Source organism: Panthera pardus, unplaced genomic scaffold (assembly GCF_024362965.1).
Source record: "Panthera pardus isolate Hobbes unplaced genomic scaffold, ASM2436296v1 HiC_scaffold_11, whole genome shotgun sequence".
Classification (NCBI taxonomy): domain Eukaryota; kingdom Metazoa; phylum Chordata; class Mammalia; order Carnivora; family Felidae; genus Panthera; species Panthera pardus.
The window spans coordinates 41,698,371-41,715,862 of NW_026526666.1; the positions used below are offsets into that span (position 1 = coordinate 41,698,371).

At 36.3% G+C, this 17,492-nt stretch overlaps 1 protein-coding gene across 6 annotated transcripts in view; it reads right to left on the reverse strand.

Moving 5' to 3' along the window:
• NEXN (nexilin F-actin binding protein) overlaps positions 1–17,492 on the reverse strand; it is a 53,712-nt gene that overhangs the window by 6,273 nt on the left and 29,947 nt on the right. For 4 of the 6 annotated variants that reach the window (XM_019413878.2, XM_019413879.2, XM_019413881.2 and 1 more), the window contains 6 exons: positions 14,437–14,478; positions 13,010–13,204; positions 12,708–12,884; positions 11,076–11,264; positions 7,006–7,203; positions 2,698–2,919 (listed from right to left, as the gene is read on the reverse strand). In XM_019413878.2, the coding sequence (XP_019269423.1) occupies positions 2,698–2,919; positions 7,006–7,203; positions 11,076–11,264; positions 12,708–12,884; positions 13,010–13,204; positions 14,437–14,478 (1,023 nt within the window). The remainder of the gene's footprint in view (positions 1–2,697; positions 2,920–7,005; positions 7,204–11,075; positions 11,265–12,707; positions 12,885–13,009; positions 13,205–14,436; positions 14,479–17,492) is intronic. The other 2 variants (XM_019413883.2, XM_019413880.2) reach the window with 2 other exon arrangements.

The window sequence follows — 17,492 nt, forward strand, 5'->3', positions numbered from 1 at the left end:
TAGGACTAGGTATGACTGCTCTGAGGTTTCACTACCTTTAACAAGGTGAGCAAGTGCATGCTGACTGAACTTTAGCTTCCATGATACATTTTCTGTAAAAACTGATCTTGTGGCCAACTATTAAATGTTGGTGTTCTCCAGTTTTACTATTCACTTCCAACTATTAACCCTTTAAATATAGCTTTACTCTGATATGTTTAAATACTATTTATGATAGTTGCAATCTATATAATTCCAGTCTCTTGCCTGAACTCAGTACCTATGTTTCAGACTGCTTTTATCTTATCCCAATATAGTTCAAACTTCATGTGTCCAAAACTATTCATCCTACCATCTCCAGACTGAATTCTCTGTAGTATCATCTAGTTAGTGTCTCTGGTAATCTTAATGTTGGGCTGGGCTTCTCAGTAACCACCTGCCCATAAACAGCCTGTTACCCAGTTTGATTAAAAGTTGGGTCCATTTTTACCCCTGGATCCCAACTTAATGCCCTATTCCTTTCTTCTTCATTCTCTCTGATACCAGATTTCTTTAAAAACAGAAGCTTTTTATTATTCTGTCCTAAAATGATTACTAACATTGTTCCCAAATCATAGTCCCTGCAAAGTTAAAAAGACCCAGTACCAACTAGCCACTACTTTTACAACTTTATTCCATTACCCATTATTCTATGAACCATGCCTTTGAACAAATTTTCCATTCCCCAGACACATTTTCACAACCTTTATGTGAAGGCTGTAAACGGACTCCCATCTCCAATCTGGAATGTTTCCCCTCTTTAACTGCAAGTTCTAGTTAACCTTCATACTTTGCTTAAATGCCATTTTCTCAGCCCTGTGAAACTTCTAGGAATACTGAGTCCATCCTATTTGACCCTACAACATTAAATATACAACTCCTATTTTAGCACTTAAGTTATAATTATTTTCATACATCTCATTAGGCTGAACTTTTTGAGGGCATATTATATTCACTTACATGAACCCAAGACTGAACACCAGGCCCAGCATAGATGTTAGCAATAGCATTTGCTTCTAGCAGTGACAGTAAACCTTAAGGTTTAGTGTGCATCGCACAGAGTTCAAATGCAAATCAGCTTCACTGATGAATACCTGATGTTCCACAGCATCTCCATTTATCTAAAATAGCTTATGATTTGCTTCCAAACTCTATTCCCATATTACTTTTGTTCGTGTATACCCACTTCAGCTCATTCCTTTCCCTCTCCTCATCTCTACCACCATCCCCGAGTCTTCTCAAGTTTCATATCCTACACATTTATCTATTTTCTCTATTTGACTTCTAGTTCAAGTTCCTCATCAGGCCTCTGACCACCCTGTACAAAGAGTAGTATCCTACTTTGTTAATTTCCATAGCTCTTAACTTACTACTCAGTAATTGTTTTCCATCCTCCCTACCTGTTAGATTCTAAACACTACTGAGCAAGGACTGCAGGTTTATTCAGTGTACTCCCAGTATCCAGAACAGTTCCTGGAACATAATAGCCATTCAAATAATTTTTTAATGCATGAATCTAAAACTATCTTTAGCTTCACTATGATCTAGGTATAAAGATGCCTATTTGATAATATCTCCATGTTTTAAAGATTCCTTCAATGAACAATAAAGCAAAGTTCCTTAACATCTAAGACCTTCCATGACCATCTTGCCTGCGTTTGCATCTTCATCATTATCTTTGATGTTCCTATACTGTTTGCTTTAATAATAATGAATTGCTGGGGCGCCTGGGTGGCTCAGTTGGTTGAGCGGCCGACTTTGGCTCAGGTCATGATCTCGCGGTCCGTGAGTTCGAGCCCCGCGTTGGGCTCTGTGCTGACGGCTCAGAGCCTGGAGCCTGTTTCAGATTCTGTGTCTCCCTCTCTCTGACCCTCCCCCGTTCATGCTCTCTCTCTGTCTCAAAAATAAAAATAAAACGTTAAAAAAAAAAAAAATTTAAAAAAAAAAAAAATAATAATAATGAATTGCTTACAGTGCAAAGAATTTGCACATAATTTTTTCATTCTTTTAATTCACAGTCTCCCCTGAAGGCCCTCCCAACTTCCCACACCTACCTTATTGAATATTTAATGGAAATTCATTGTTAGAAGAACATTAATGCTGTTAAGTATTATAAAATGGCAATTCTGGCAGAAAAAAATTTCCAGATCCTATGTAAAGCAGTACTCATAGTCATGGAACTAGATCTTAAGCTGGAAGGAACATTACAGGTTATTTAGTAATTGCCTGTTTTTTAACATATGGAGGTACTTCTAATTCATGTCATCTCAATTCTAATTTAGGCTCTGCCACTGAATTATTGGCATGACTTTGAGATCATTAGGCTTTATTTGTCTCATCTTTAAATACGAAAGTAAATATCTGGAATTTCTTTTAAGTTATATGTACACTGGTTCTACTAATTCAAACTAAAACTTCTGCCAGTAAATACATGTAAACCGTTATTTCCGGAGTGACCTATCTGATGTTCACAATAAGCGGCTTTAATTCTGATAACAGCCATTTTGAACAATGCTAGAGTGAGGAAATCTTTCAAAGTCTCTTGAGATCTTAATATGCTTTTGCTACTTAGTTCCCAGATAATATTGTATACATCTATGGTTAATTGTAAGTACCAAAACTTATTCAAAGTCCATGTTACATTTATACCATGACTGTTAAATACAAAATAGTATATACCTCATGAAAGTTTTCTGCTTCTCGCTCTTTAATTTCAAGGTCAATTGCTCTCCTTTTTGCTCGTTCTTCTTCTATCTTTTTCTGGATTTCTTTTTCAGACAGTTGTCCAATTTTTTCAAACTTGCTTTTTAAATTTTTAGCTTGAATAGAGCCACTTCTTTTCAATTTTATTAATTCTTCATATTCCCTACTCAGTTCAAAGGTTTCATGTTCTTCCTCTTCCTTCAAAAAAATTTTTATATATTAAATACCAGAGAATTAGTTTGTACAATAAAACATCCAAAAAGCGTTCATTTCTTTTCTTTTATTTGTTTGGGTTTTTTTTAGTGTTTATAATGTTGAGAGAGTATGTGTGCGAAGAGAGGGGCAGAAAGAGAGGGAGAGAGAGGATCCCAAGCAGATTCTGTGCTGTCAGTGCAGAGCCCAACACAGGGCTCAAACTCAGGAACATGAGATCATGACTGGAGCCAAAATTGAGTTGGATGCTCAACCAACTGAGGCACCTAGGCACTCCCAAAAAGTGTTAATTTCTTATTTGAAGCCAAAAATAAAGTTTAAATAATCTCCTCCATAAACACAATGCCTAAATTTACTGATTAAAAGTAATGCATATGGGCATCTGGGTGGCTCAGTCGGTTAAACTCATCAGACTCTTGATTTCAGCTCAGGTCATGGTCACAGTTTGTGAGTTCAAGCCCCATGTTGGGCTCTGCACTGACATCACAGAGCATGCATGGGATTCTCTCTCTCTCAAAATAAACTTAAAAAAATGTAATGCTTCAAATTTAAGACTTTACATAACATTTAAAATATTTCATTATGGGCGCCTGGATGGCTCAGTTATTAAGCATCTGACTTCAGCTTGGGTCATGATCTCATGGTTCATGTGTTCAAGTCCCACATCAGGTGACCTTAAGCCCCACTTCAGGTGAGCATGAGCCCCGCTTTAGGTAAAAACAGGAGATTTGCTTCAATGAGCCCTACTTCTCTCTCTGTCTCTCTCTCTCTGTCTGCCTCTTGCTCATTTGTGCCTTCCCTCTCCAAAAACATAATAATGATAATATTTCATTACGGCTCAAAACATCATTTAACATTCCATTATAACTCTATTATAACTAGAATATGCATATCAGGATTAACTTTTACTAGGAACTATAGGAAAATTTTTGCTTAGGAGAAGATGAAGAACTGTAATTAAAAGAACATGACTGGGGGTAAGATCTAAGTTCTAGTTCTGACTTTGATACTGTATGGCCTTTGCCTGGTCACTTAACCCACTAGACATGATTTTTTCATCTCTGTATAGAGCCAGAGTATCCGAAAATTCCTCCTGTCTTTTTTTTGATGATAGTCTAATAAAGTTAAATATCACTTAATACTCAACTTAAGTGAATGAAGCCTTTCTAAAATACAGTCTGGCCAAATCCCTACATTTTGATACATATCACTTTTATTCTATTTTATATTCTGCCATGAAAGAAAAGGAGTCAAACCAAAATTGGGCTCCCAATTCTTTAGAGCATTTTTTTTAATTTTTTTTTTTAATGTTTATTTATTTTTGAGACAGAGAGAGACAGAGCATGAACAGGGGAGGGTCAGAGAGGGAGACAAAGAATCTGAAACAGGCTCCGGGCTCCGAGCTGTCAGCACAGAGCCCGATGTGGGGCTCGAACCCACGGACCGCAAGATCATGACCTGGGCTGAAGTCGGACGCTCAACTGACTGAGCCACCCAGGCACCCCTCTTTAGAGCATTTTATCTTAAATACTTTTTACTCAAGTTTCCCTTGGCTTTTCACAATTTATTCCTAGTTCTTTGTATACTTCTTACACTAAACCCTAATCTCACTATATGAAGTGGTTTAAAAAATTGCAGTTATTCCTGATATACTTTTCCTGGAGAAGACCTAAAGTCCTAGGTGTGGAGCAGGGGTAGTAGGGAAGGAAAATGGAGGGGAAGGATGGGATCACAGTGGATGATGTGATGTGAGGCTTAATTTCTTGGTTCAACCAAAGAGATGAAAGAGAAAATTTATTCCTTTATACTACCCTCCACGTTTTGGTCTCTGAGGGTCCAAACTGACAACTCCTAAAATACCAGAAACCTAACAAATTTGTGATACACCTCATATTACAGTGGTTCCCAAGTCATTCTGGTCAAATGAACTAATTAGCTGCAGTGCAGATGATCGTGGAACTGGTGTGCTACTCGCTTGGAAACAGACGTAGTAGGGTAAGTCACTCAGTAGCACCAAAATGTCAGTTACATACTGCCTTATGTTAATTAGAATCCATCTCAGTGTACTAAAATATAATTTACAAGTTTTTCTAAATGATTCATTTTAAGCTTCCTTTATAAAATAAATGCTGTTACATTTAAAAAACTTTAAGGCAAGGGGTGCCTGGGTGGCTCAGTCGATTAAGCGTCCAACTTCAGCTCAGGTCATGCATGATCTTGCAGTTTGGGAGTTCCAGCCCTGCATCAGTCCCTGTGAGGATCATTCAGAACCTGGAGCCTGCTTCAGATTCTGTGTCTCCCTCTCTTTCTGCCCCTCCCCTGCTCATGCTCTGTTTCTCTCTCTCTCTGTCTCTCAAAAATAAATACACATTAAAAAAATTATAAAGAAAAGTAAAATATTTTAAGGCTAGACCTTGGAATATTTTTCTACAGCATATTCATGATACTTTATTATTACCTATATGTTTATATAGTATTTATAGTCTCTTGATTGGCTAGGGCAAGGAAGTAAATAACCCCACAGGCCCATTGTCTTAACCCATAACCAAGAAGGTAACTTCTAAGAGACTGCAACGTCTGCATAGGTCACAAGCTGGCAAGAAGTCCCCATCAAGTTGCCCACCAAACATGCCGTGTCGTTGCCAGTCTTAGTCTGGGACAGCCACTGTTCATCTCACCCCAAGTCATGTTCATCCCCAATTCTCCTCATGCTGCTGCCAGGAGCCTCCTCATCAGAAGCCGAGGGTGACAGTGGAATGCTGGCCCCCTCTTTTTCCCTCCCCTCTTCTGTCTACACAACTGGCCATCCAGATGCAGGGTGGCAGCTGTGGGAAGGAAAAGGTTAGGCAGGGCCTTAGAGCACCAGGAGGTAGAAAAAGGGCTTCTGAGAATGCACCATAGGGAGGCAGGGGACAGAAGAAGGTTTGAGTGAGCCAAAGCTCTAAAACTCTAGCACATACTCCACTGTCCAGTCAGCTTTCACTTACACACAAATTCAAAGATAAGATTATTAAAATTTTAATTTTTAAATTTTATTTTAATTAAAATTTTTAATTAAAAATCAAGATTGGCCAGGTGCCTAGCTGGCTCAGTCAGAAAAGCATGTTACTCTTGATCTTGGGGTCGTGAGTTCAAGCCCCATGTTGGGTGTAGACACTGCTTAAATAAAAAAGATTTTTTTTAATAAATAAAAATCAAGATTGGCAACCTCAGAGCATTAAATCTTATGCATGGCCTATTTGAGCATATAGGGCCCTGTGACGGCACAGGTTGCCTGCCCATGAAGCTGGCCCTGTACAGTCCTGTATTTATATACATATATATTTGTATATATCTTTAATTCATTTCAGTACTAGAGAAATCATACTAAAATATTTAACATCAAAGTCCCATCTTCTAATTTAGTAAAATAAAATTATTCAAAAACTTGCCACACTGATGTTCTAGTATCCATGGTACTCTTGTAATTTTATTTTGACTAATCAGTTTAATTCTGTTTGTTTCAAGAAAAATAAGCATAAATGAGTATATTAAACATTTTAGGAAACAATTCTCAATCATAATGTGACCGCACAATTGTGAGGTATTTAGGAAGAAATATTTACTTAAGGTAATCACTTGCAATCATTTGTTTTATTATTTTTTTAATGTTTATCCATTTTTGAGAGAGCACAAGCAGGGGAGGGGCAGAGAGAGGGGGGGACAGAGGATCCCAACATGGGGCTCAAATCCAGGAACCAAACCCACAAACCATTGAGATCATGACCTGAGCTGAAGCTTGATGCTTAACTGACTGAGCCCCCCAGGTGCCCTGCATCATAAGTGATTTAAATTAGTAAGGAAGAAACAGAGTTCTATCAGGCTAGAAAGCGCACATAACTGTGCTGAAACTTGTACCAAGCGCCTCATAGTATGATGAGTGTCCTTTGTGAATAATAATACTCAGAAAGTTATTGTAAGATACTATATGTAAAATACTTACATTAATAAACATTTGGAAGAAAAAAATGGATATTTCCACATTTATAAACATTTGGAAGAAAAAAAAATGGATATTTCCTCAAATCTCACCTCTCCCATTTCTTGTCTCAGTTGTTCAAATTCCTGTTTTTCCATCTCTAGCTTATGCTTCCTTTCTTCCTCCGTTCGTCGTTTTTCTTCTTCCATTTTTTGTTTTAATAATTCTTCAAAATTAATTTCCAGTTTTCCCGGTGTAAGAGATTCTTGAGAAATTGTTTTATACATCTCTGGGAAGTCATCATCTACTACCTATTTAAAATAAGTCTCTTATTACTCTTTCCAAAATTACACATACTAAAAAGGGGAATTTTTTTTTTTTTGTAGAAACTGTGATTACTTGAGTAAAAAGGTTTCACCCTGAACTAAAAATTTGAAGACCTAAATCTCTTCAAAAGTATAAAACAATAAACAAGGTAAAAAATACTAGAAAATTTAAGGTGTTTTTGTGGCTACGGAGGAAACGGTGACCATCTGTTCTCCATTCCAACAAACACAAATCCTTTGACTTTGTATTATGAGTAATTCGAATTAGACATTAAGATTTTATAATACTGAGAACAATTTCTACGTGAGGTAAAATTTCCATTTTGGCGATTAAAATGAGCATTTTGCAGCTAAATCATGGTTTTGTCCGAATGAATTAAATAATCCATCAGGATTCCTTCATAATCAGGTAAAAATCACTCTTAATGCTGTAATTTTATTGTATTTAATGCTAACAAGAATAGTTAATACTTACTCAGAGCTGCCATGTAAAATTCTAAGCACTTTATATGGATGAGGAAACTGAGGCACTGAAAAGTAACTTGTCCAAAGTCAACACAAATATTAAGTGGCAAAGGTGGTATTCAAAACTTCAAAAGTCTAATAAAATTATAAATAATGATTTAGACTTTTTGTAATTTCATGAATTACATGTCTAATTGCCATTTATTTGTGACCTTGGGCAAGTTACCTAGCCTCTGTGAGTTTCCCCATTTGTGATGACTTTTCATACAGTTGTCAGGAGAATCAAATAAAATTTGGAAACACTTAGCAGTATGCTTGACACCCAATGGTAAGCTCCCAATGGCAGTTTTATTATTACATTAGCATTCCCTGTAATAAAGGCAATCCCTAAATTGCAAATAGAAACTTTGCAATCCAAAGATTGCCCCAAATTTTTACTAATATATTAGTTAACTGAGCTATAATACAAAATTAAAATATGGCCCTGGATAAGAAAACAACATAAATAAAGGAATTAGTTTTTCCTTTCCTGATACAGAAATATCTCTAGGAAACTAGAGTTTGGGTTTAATGCAGTTTTCTTTCCCTGCACTTTTTCCACTAGTGAATCCTGGCAGTTTCAGCCTAAAAATCTGACCCTGGGACTAGATCTCCTGATCTTTACAACTACTTCTTGTCTATCACTTCTGAACCTGTTTATTCTCCAAAAAATTAAGTGCCTTCACAAGGTTTATAGGGTTTCTGTGTAGAAATCATATGTGAATCAAGGATTACCTTGTAATACATATAAGATAGTTTTAAGGGGCACCTGACTGACTCTGTCAGTACAGCATGAAACTCTTGGTCTTGGGGTTGTCAGTTCAAGCCCCATGTTAGGGGTAGAGTTTACTTAACAAATAAAAAATTAATTTTTAAAAAAGTTTTAATATATTCCGCAAACATTTATAGGCAATTTGTTACTCTAGAATGCATTGTGCCACATGCCAGATGAACAGTCTCAGCCTCATGAGTGAGAAAGGCAGCTGTAAGCAACAACAATACAGCTTTAGTGCTATGCCAGGGAAGTACTAAATGCTGTAAGAATGTATAGAAGGAACATGTCTTTGGAACTTGTATTCTCAGGAAAGGCTTCCCAAAGGAAACAGAATATATGAAAAAGAATTAGAGCATAGGGAAAGGAAAGAGGGACATGTTTCATTTAGCATTAATGAAGGTCCAGAGATGGATGAGAGCACAGTATTTTGAAGAAATTGGGAGAAATTTAGTATGTCTGGAAAAAAGATGAAGAATCAAGAAATGAAGCTGGAAAAATACACCAGGGCAATATTATAAAGAAACTTGTTTTAAAATTTTTTAGATTTTTTTTTTTAATTTCGATTTTTGCTTAAGGGAAGTAGAAATTTTTTTTTATTTTTTTAATGTTTATTTATTTTTTGAGAGAGGGATAGAACTTGAGTTGGGGAGGGGCAGAGAGAGAGGGAGACACAGAATCTGAAGAGGCTCAAGGCTCTGAGCTGTCAGCACAGAGCCTGATGTGGGGCTCAAACTCACGGACCACAAGATCATATCCTGAGCCGAGGCTGAATGCTTAACCAACTGAGCCACCCAGGCACTCCTTTCTTTTTCTTTTCCTTTTTTTTAAGTAGGCACTACATCCAATGTGGGGCTTGAACTCACAACCCTGAGATCGAGAGTCAGATACTCTACCAACTGAGCCACCCAGATGCCCCAGAAAGGGAAAATTTTTAAGCAAAACAGTAACACAATAAAATTTACTTGAAAAGAGAGAGAAAGATCACTCTTGGCTTTACAAGGAAGAATGGATTATAGGCAAGAAAACAAGTTAAACAGGAGTTAGTCTGAAGCTAGAGATAATTGACCTAGGAGGAGATAGGTGGCCCTAGAAAAGGATAACTATAGTAGTAGAAATGAAGGGAAAATTGATAGATTTTTAGAGTGATTTAGAAGATAGAATGAATAAAACTTAATGAATGATTGGATGTGAGGCATGAATGAGAAGGTTGGAAGTGTTTAAGGCTCCCAACTTTCTGGTTTGAGCATCTGGATTGGTGATGATGCCAAATAAAAACATGGATGGATATATGTGCCTGAAGCTCCCTTAGACATAGTAAGAAAACCAGGTCATATCATTGAAGCCAATTAAAATGTTTCAAGAAGGGTCAGGGGTGCCTGGATGGCTCAGTTGGTAGAGCCTATAACTCTTGATCACAGGGTTATGAGTTCAATCAAGCCCCATATTGGGTGTAGAGCCTACTTAAAAAAATGGTTTGGCGCATCTGCCTGGCTCAATCGGTGGGCTGTACGACTCTTGATCTTAGGGTTGTGAGTGTCAGCCCCATATTGGTTGTGGAGGTTACTTAAAAATAAAATTTTTGAAAATGTTTCAAGAAGGGGATGCAGCATTCACATCAGCTTGCTTGAAAATAAAGTTTGTCAGATAACTGTACATTTTACAAACATTAAAATTGTATAAGGAGTGTAACTCTGTGACAATTAAGTTTGGTAGCAATATCCAAAAGTGATGGGTGAGTTGGGGCGCCTGGGTGGCGCAGTCGGTTAAGCGTCCGACTTCAGCCAGGTCACGATCTCACGGTCCGTGAGTTCGAGCCCCGCGTCAGGCTCTGGGCTGATGGCTCAGAGCCTGGAGCCTGTTTCCGATTCTGTGTCTCCCTCTCTCTCTGTCCCTCCCCCGTTCATGCTCTGTCTCTCTCTGTCCCAAAAATAAATAAATAAACGTTGAAAAAAAAAAAAAAAAAAAAGTGATGGGTGAGTATTTTGGAGAGTTAAATAATTGTGATTAAATGGCTTTGACTATTTAATATATACTGGATGGAATGGAAAGTGAAACAAAAGAAGGAAAGGAAGGAGGGAGGGAAAGAGGAAATGTGGGAAAGGAAAGAAGAATGGAGAGAATAGAAGAAAGGGTGAGGGTAGGAAACTCCCTGCTTAGATACTTACTTCTGGAAAACATACCTTCCCAGAGAAGGAAGACAATATTCAATCATCTATGCCAGGCATAGCAATTTAATCAGAAACTTCTCAACATTACATTGAAGCAAACACCTTTAACTGACTGGTTTTATGCCACAGGAGACTTTTAAAAACTCATTTGCTATCCCTACTTTTGAAACTTTCCTGAAATAATAGAGTATTCCCCAAAGTTTAATTATTTCTCTTAACATACTCTTTAAATTTTTTTTTTAATTTTTAAAAAATTTTCTAAGTAATCTCTACACCCAACATGGGGCTTGAACTCACAATCCTGAGATCAAGAGTTACATGTGCTACTAGAGGCAGCTAGGCACCCTGTCTTAACATACTCTTAAAAAGCTGAATCCTAATGTCATTCTCCCAATTACATTCTGTCTTACCATGCTTCTCCTTGCTTCAGCAAATGCCTTCTTTTCTTCCTCTATTCTCCTTCTGGCTTCTTCTTCTGCTTTCTTTTTTTCATCTTCTCTCCTTTGTCTTTCTATTTCTTCAAAGCTGAGTTTGAGTTTACCAGGGCGGTACCCTTTTAAAATTTTTTCTGTGTCTTGGTTTTCCTCCTCTTCATTTACCTAACCAAGAAACAACTCATTAGTAAGAACTGAGATTCATCAAAGACAGGAATGAATGACCTCAAAAGGGACAGAATCAGCCACCTCACACATGAACATTTCCTTACCCTTAATATATTTGACCAAAAATTCCCTTCCTTTATATTGTCTTTCATGATAAAATATTCAAATTTGAGGAAACTCCAGGCAAAGATGTACTCAAGTTAAATAAAAGTTCCCAAGAAAGTCAAATTTTTAAATAGATAAGTGGAGTGTGAAAAAAGTTAAGGGGTCATTTAAAAGTTCTGTTAAATATTAACTCTCCCACGACAAAACAGAAAATGTGTATGTGTATGTACTTACTGAGGTTCAAGGTATATCTTTATCTGGAATTTCCTCAAATTTATTATATAACTATTATACATAATTTATATGTTATAATCATTATACATATATATAATGCCATTATATGTAAAAAAATATGTTATAGCGGTACCTGGCTGGCTCAGTTGGTGGAGCATGCTACTCTTGATCTCAGGGTTGTGGGTTTAAGTAGAGATTACTTAAAAATAAAATCTTCAGTGTGGAGGTTCCTCAAAAAATTAAACATAGACCTACCCTATGACCCAGCAATAGCACTGCTAGGAATTTACCCAAGGGATACAGGAGTACTGATGCATAGGGGCACTTGTACCCCAATGTTTATAGCAGCACTCTCAACAATAGCCAAATTATGGAAAGAGCCTAAATGTCCATCAACTGATGAATGGATAAAGAAATTGTGGTTTATATACACAATGGAGTACTACGTGGCAATGAGAAAGAATGAAATATGGCCCTTTGTAGCAACATGGATGGAACTGGAGAGTGTTATGCTAAGTGAAATAAGCCATACAGAGAAAGACAGATACCATATGTTTTCACTCATCTGGATCCTGAGAAACTTAACAGAAACCCATGGGGGAGGGGAAGGAAAAAAAAAAAAAAAAGAGGTTAGAATGGGAGAGAGCCAAAGCATAAGAGACTCTTAAAAACTGAGAACAAACTGGGGCGCCTGGGTGGCTCAGTCAGTTAAGCATCCGACTTCGGCTCAGGTCACAATCTCATGGTCCGTGAGTTCGAGCCCCACGTCAGGCTCTGGGCTGATGGCTCAGAGCCTGGAGCCTGCTTCCGATTCTGTGTCTCCCTCTCTCTCTGCCCCTCCCCCGTTCATGCTCTGTCTCTCTCTGTCCCAAAAATAAATAAACGTTAAAAAAAACTGAGAACAAACTGAGGGATGATGGGGGGTGGGAGGGAGGGGAGGGTGGGTGATGCGTATTGAGGAGGGCACCTTTTGGGATGAGCACTGGGTGTTGTATGGAAACTAATTTGACAATAAACTTCATATATTGAAAAAAAATGTTTTAAATCTGAAAAAAAAATCTTGAAAAATGTGTGTGTGTGTCTGTTACATATATGTTTTACCATTTGCCGCCTTGCTTCTTCAAAAGCACGCTTCTCTTCTTCTAAACGTTGTCGTGCTTCCTCCTCAGCTTGCTTCCTTCGGTTTTCTTGTCTTTGTCTTTCCAATTCTTCAAAAGTTAGTTTCAATTTTCCAGGAGAAATGGAGTCTTTTCTTGCCTCGCTTTCTAGTTCATCATCCTAAGAAACATTGTGAAAACACAACTGTTAATTATAAAAGGAAATGGTGCTAACCAACTTAGCTGCTTTGATTTGTTCCAATAAATAAATAAATAAATAATCAATCAATCAATCAATCAATTTACCATGACCAAGGAAAGACACTTTGCTTCCTTGAGAGATCGCCGTTGTTCTTCATATCTTATTCTTTTATCTTCTTCATACTTGACCCTTTCTTTTTCTTCTCGTTCTTTTTCTAGATCCTCGAAATTCTTTATCTTTCCAGAAGTTTTGTGTGATCTGACAGGTACCACTGTTACAAGTAGTGAATCATCTCCTTCCTAATTTATAAAATAGATAATTAGCATGTTTCTTCCTAACCAAAATTTAGGTTTCACAGGATTTACCTCCATTATTGGTGAATTTTGTTACATGGCCATCAATGTTATGAAGAACAAAAATTTATATATGTATCTATATCTATATCTATATCTATATACTTTTTTTTTTTACAGATTTCTATTCAATAGCTCTTTCTCTGCACATTGAGTTAATCTTTGAAATCCATTGATGAGAAGGTTCAAGGAGCATCTTCTTTCCTAGAAGGTGATGTTAATACAGCTGTTTGGATAAAACTGCATGACATTATCTGAATTTAACTGTCCATGCACTAGTTCCACAAAAGGTAATGTGCATGTGAGTATACTCTACATCAATTTGATGGTGGATAGATTCAGTTTAAACACACAGAAAGTCTTTCCATATGATTTTTTTCTCCATGCAAGTTTTAAAATACTTAACTAATATTTTGTGAGGGAAAACAATATTATATTGTTTTTATAAAACACTTACAGACAAAATACTTATAGACAAAATAAGTATAAAATACTTATAGACAAAACTCATTGGCATTTGGTCTTAGTAAAATATTTTTAAATTTGTTGTTTTTCAAATTCATTTTAATTAGTTCCATTACATAATCTATTGTTACATCTCTCTGAATTTTTTTCAAAAATAAAGTGAATTATAATATGCAACACATGCCGCTAAAACAGAACTGCTTCCACTTTATGTGGCTGTAGTTTTAGGCACACCATCAAATTGACTGATGTTTAACTTTCTCTGTTAGATAAAAAGGGATTAACTAAAATTTCTGTGGTTGTGGAACATTACTTCATGGTGCTATATACTGTACTTTCTACTAGTATGTGATAATAAAAACCATCAGGAACTCTGAGGAAAGAAGAAGACAAATGATGAAAAAAACCCTGCTTTTTGAAAACGTTACCTTTCAACAGTCTCAACTATTATTAACAGTTCAAGAAATACAAAGTCTTGGCAGAGTATTTCAAGCTGAGAGTTGTGTCTCTAACCATGAAAGCAAAAACATACTTTTAAGACACTAAGCTATAATATTTGAGAAAGTGAAAAAGTATGATCTTGCTTTGTAAAATGTCCTTTTGTTGTTGCTATAGAAATAAGAATAGAAATGCTTTTAATTTTTTAATTAAAAGACTATTTGTGAGTCAGATAATTTTAGGTGAATGTTTCATTAAAGGAAATGTCCATTTACCTCTGATGCTGATTCAGTTCCCGTATTGTTTATGTCCTCAATCTATTGAATGAGAATTTCATATCATTACATTACATTGAATTTCTGCTTTTTGCTTTTAAACATACAATTGAAAAGTAATTTAGTTGTGACTTATAGTAAATTTTCAAATTCATAATTTTAAAAATATTTTTATTTTGCTGCAAATTAGTCCTTTTAGGTGGAGATTAAACCTTATATTCATTTTTATATTTTGACATCAAAATCAATATATGGGGAATTGTATATTAAGAAAAATTAAGATAAAGCCTATCTTTGTAATTCTGTAATGTGAATGGACCAAACTGTTATGACCTGTCTGTAAGCTTACAAGCAGCAATTATTAATTAAATTAGTAACTTAAACTGAGATACAGAAACATTTCTTCATTCTATGTCTCTGCCCTAGCCAAACCTATCATTGGTAATCAAATAATTATGACTATATTTTACAATATAAATACATGGCAGAATATAACTGATACAATAATACAGTGCAGTACACCAGCTCTCACATGGCTAGTTTAGAAGGGAGAATTCTGGTAGATATTAATGTTTATATTTTGACCACATCTAGGAAGGAAAGACCCTCATTCAATAGAAGGGGTTCTCAATTTGGCTTTACTCGTAAGAAACACCATTAGGTTAGCTGGAGGAGCAGGCTAATGTATATAACAGATTGAGAAATGAAAAGGAAGACAGGTGATTTAAATAATGCAATGTTTGAGATGTCAGGAAAAGGAAACATAAGGAATGGTAAAATGAGAGAAGTTAGAAAGTAAACATTCAGATTTTATTACTTTAACATTTTTTAATGTTAAATTAATTTTTAACATTATTATTTAACATTTTTTAACATTTAACATTATTTAACATTATTTTTAACATCAGTGAAAGACTCTGGAAGTAGTTTGTTCCTTATACAGTCTAAGAGAATTCTGGCTAAGACCCTATTCATCATTCCATTTCCCTTTTCTATATTCTCTGTCACAGGAGAATTAATACATTTTATTAAGATACCAAATTTTTGAAAATTAATTCCAAAGAAATAATTTATCTATTTTATATAAATTATTTTGTATAAATATTTTATATAAATATATTTGTATATTTTACATAAATTATTTTATATAAATATCTATTTTATATAATAATGTATCTATTTTATATTTTAATATTTGTATTAAGTTTTGCTTGGAATAATTTGTTTTGCAGACTTACTTACTGTGACTTACTATGCTTTGGGACTTACTGTGTAAATGGTGAAAGTTTTATTGAATGATGAAAAAAACCCTGCTTTTTAAAAACATTAGCTAAGAAAAAAATTTATTTTATTAAAAAAATTGTTTTTAATGTTTATTTATTTTTGAGAGAGACAGAGACAGAGCACAAGCAGGGGAGGGGCAGAGAGAGGGAGACACAGAATCCAAAGCAGACTCCAGGCTCTGAGCTGTCAGCACGGAGCCCAATGCGGAGCTCTAACCCACGAACCATGAGATCATGACCTGAGCCACAGTCAGAAGCTCAACTGACTGAGCCGCCCAGGCACCCGTCTAAGAAAAACTTATAATAATAATATATATATATTTATAAATATATATATATAAAATAATTACAAATTTCTTTCCCTTCAGGGGTGCCTGGCTGGCTCTGTTGGAAGAGCATGCGACTCTTGATCTCAGGGTCATGAGTTTGAGCCCCACACTGGGTGTAGAGATTACTTAAACAAACTTAAAAAACTATTTCCCTTCAAAGGAAGGCTAACAATTCCTTCACAAATCACATTTGTCTCTCAATAAAAAGTTCTAAGAGATATGGTAAGAAACAAGACATTGAGAGTACAGGGAAGGTAAATTCTAATTTTTTTTAAGCTTATTTATTTTGAGATAGGGAGAGAAAGAATCCCAAGCAGGCTCCACACCATCAGCACAGAGCCCAACACGGGTCTGGAACCCACAAAACATTAGATCATGACCTGAGCCAAAATCAAGAGTCAGACCCTTAACCAACCGAGCCACCCAAGGTGCCCCAAATTCTAAATTTGTTAACCCCAAATTTCTTTTACTAGAACCTTCTCAGATTTTTATTAGCTTATGGTAAAATAATAAATTATATTTGGAGTGGCTTTTCTTTGTTTTGTTTTTGTATGCTTTCTTCTTTGCTCATTTTAAGCCATTACCAAAACTTTAACAGGAGACAGGATTTTTTTTCCATTGGGTTTCAGCAAAGGAAAAGATGAATTTGTCTAAGTGGCCATGGTGTCAGTACATTCAGAGAGAAGTGAGATAGCAGTTTCGTTATAGTGTTTGCTGTCAGAAGCTACCATTGAAGAGCTGCTTCCCAACTATTTCTTTTGATTATGAAAAGGAAACTCCTTTTGCTCCTTCCCAAAGCCACTTCCTTTTCTCTTTCTTTTCTTTTCCTTTTTTTTTTTTTAATTTTTTTTAACGTTCATTTATTTTTGAGACAGAGAGAGACACAGTATGAACGGGGGAGGGGCAGAGAGAGAGGGAGACACAGAATTGGAAGCAAGCTCCAGGCTCTGAGCCATCAGCCCAGAGCCCGACGCGGGGCTCGAACTCGCGGACCGCGAGATGGTGACCTGAGCTGAAGTCGGACGCTTAACCGACTGAGCCACCCAGGCGCCTCATCCTTTTTTTTTTTTTTTTTAAGTTTTATTTATTATTTTTTTTGAGAATGAGAGCGCGCGCGTGAGAGAGAGAGAGCACAAGTAGAAGAGGGGCAGAGAGACAGGATCCCAAGTAGGCTCTGCACCATCAGCACAGAGCTGGATGCAGGGCTCAAACTCATGAACCGTGAGACCATAACCTGAGCCAAAAACCAAGAGTCAGACACTTAACCGCCTGAGCCACCCAGGCACCACTCCCTTTATTTTCAACATCACAGTCCCCTATCAACAATTTCTCTTTTTCTAAATTGATAGATGTTAACCTTGCCCATCAGGATATCCTCAAAGATAACCAGATCATACTAAATAAAGGGGTACCTGGGTGGCTCAGTCAGTTAAGCATCTGACTT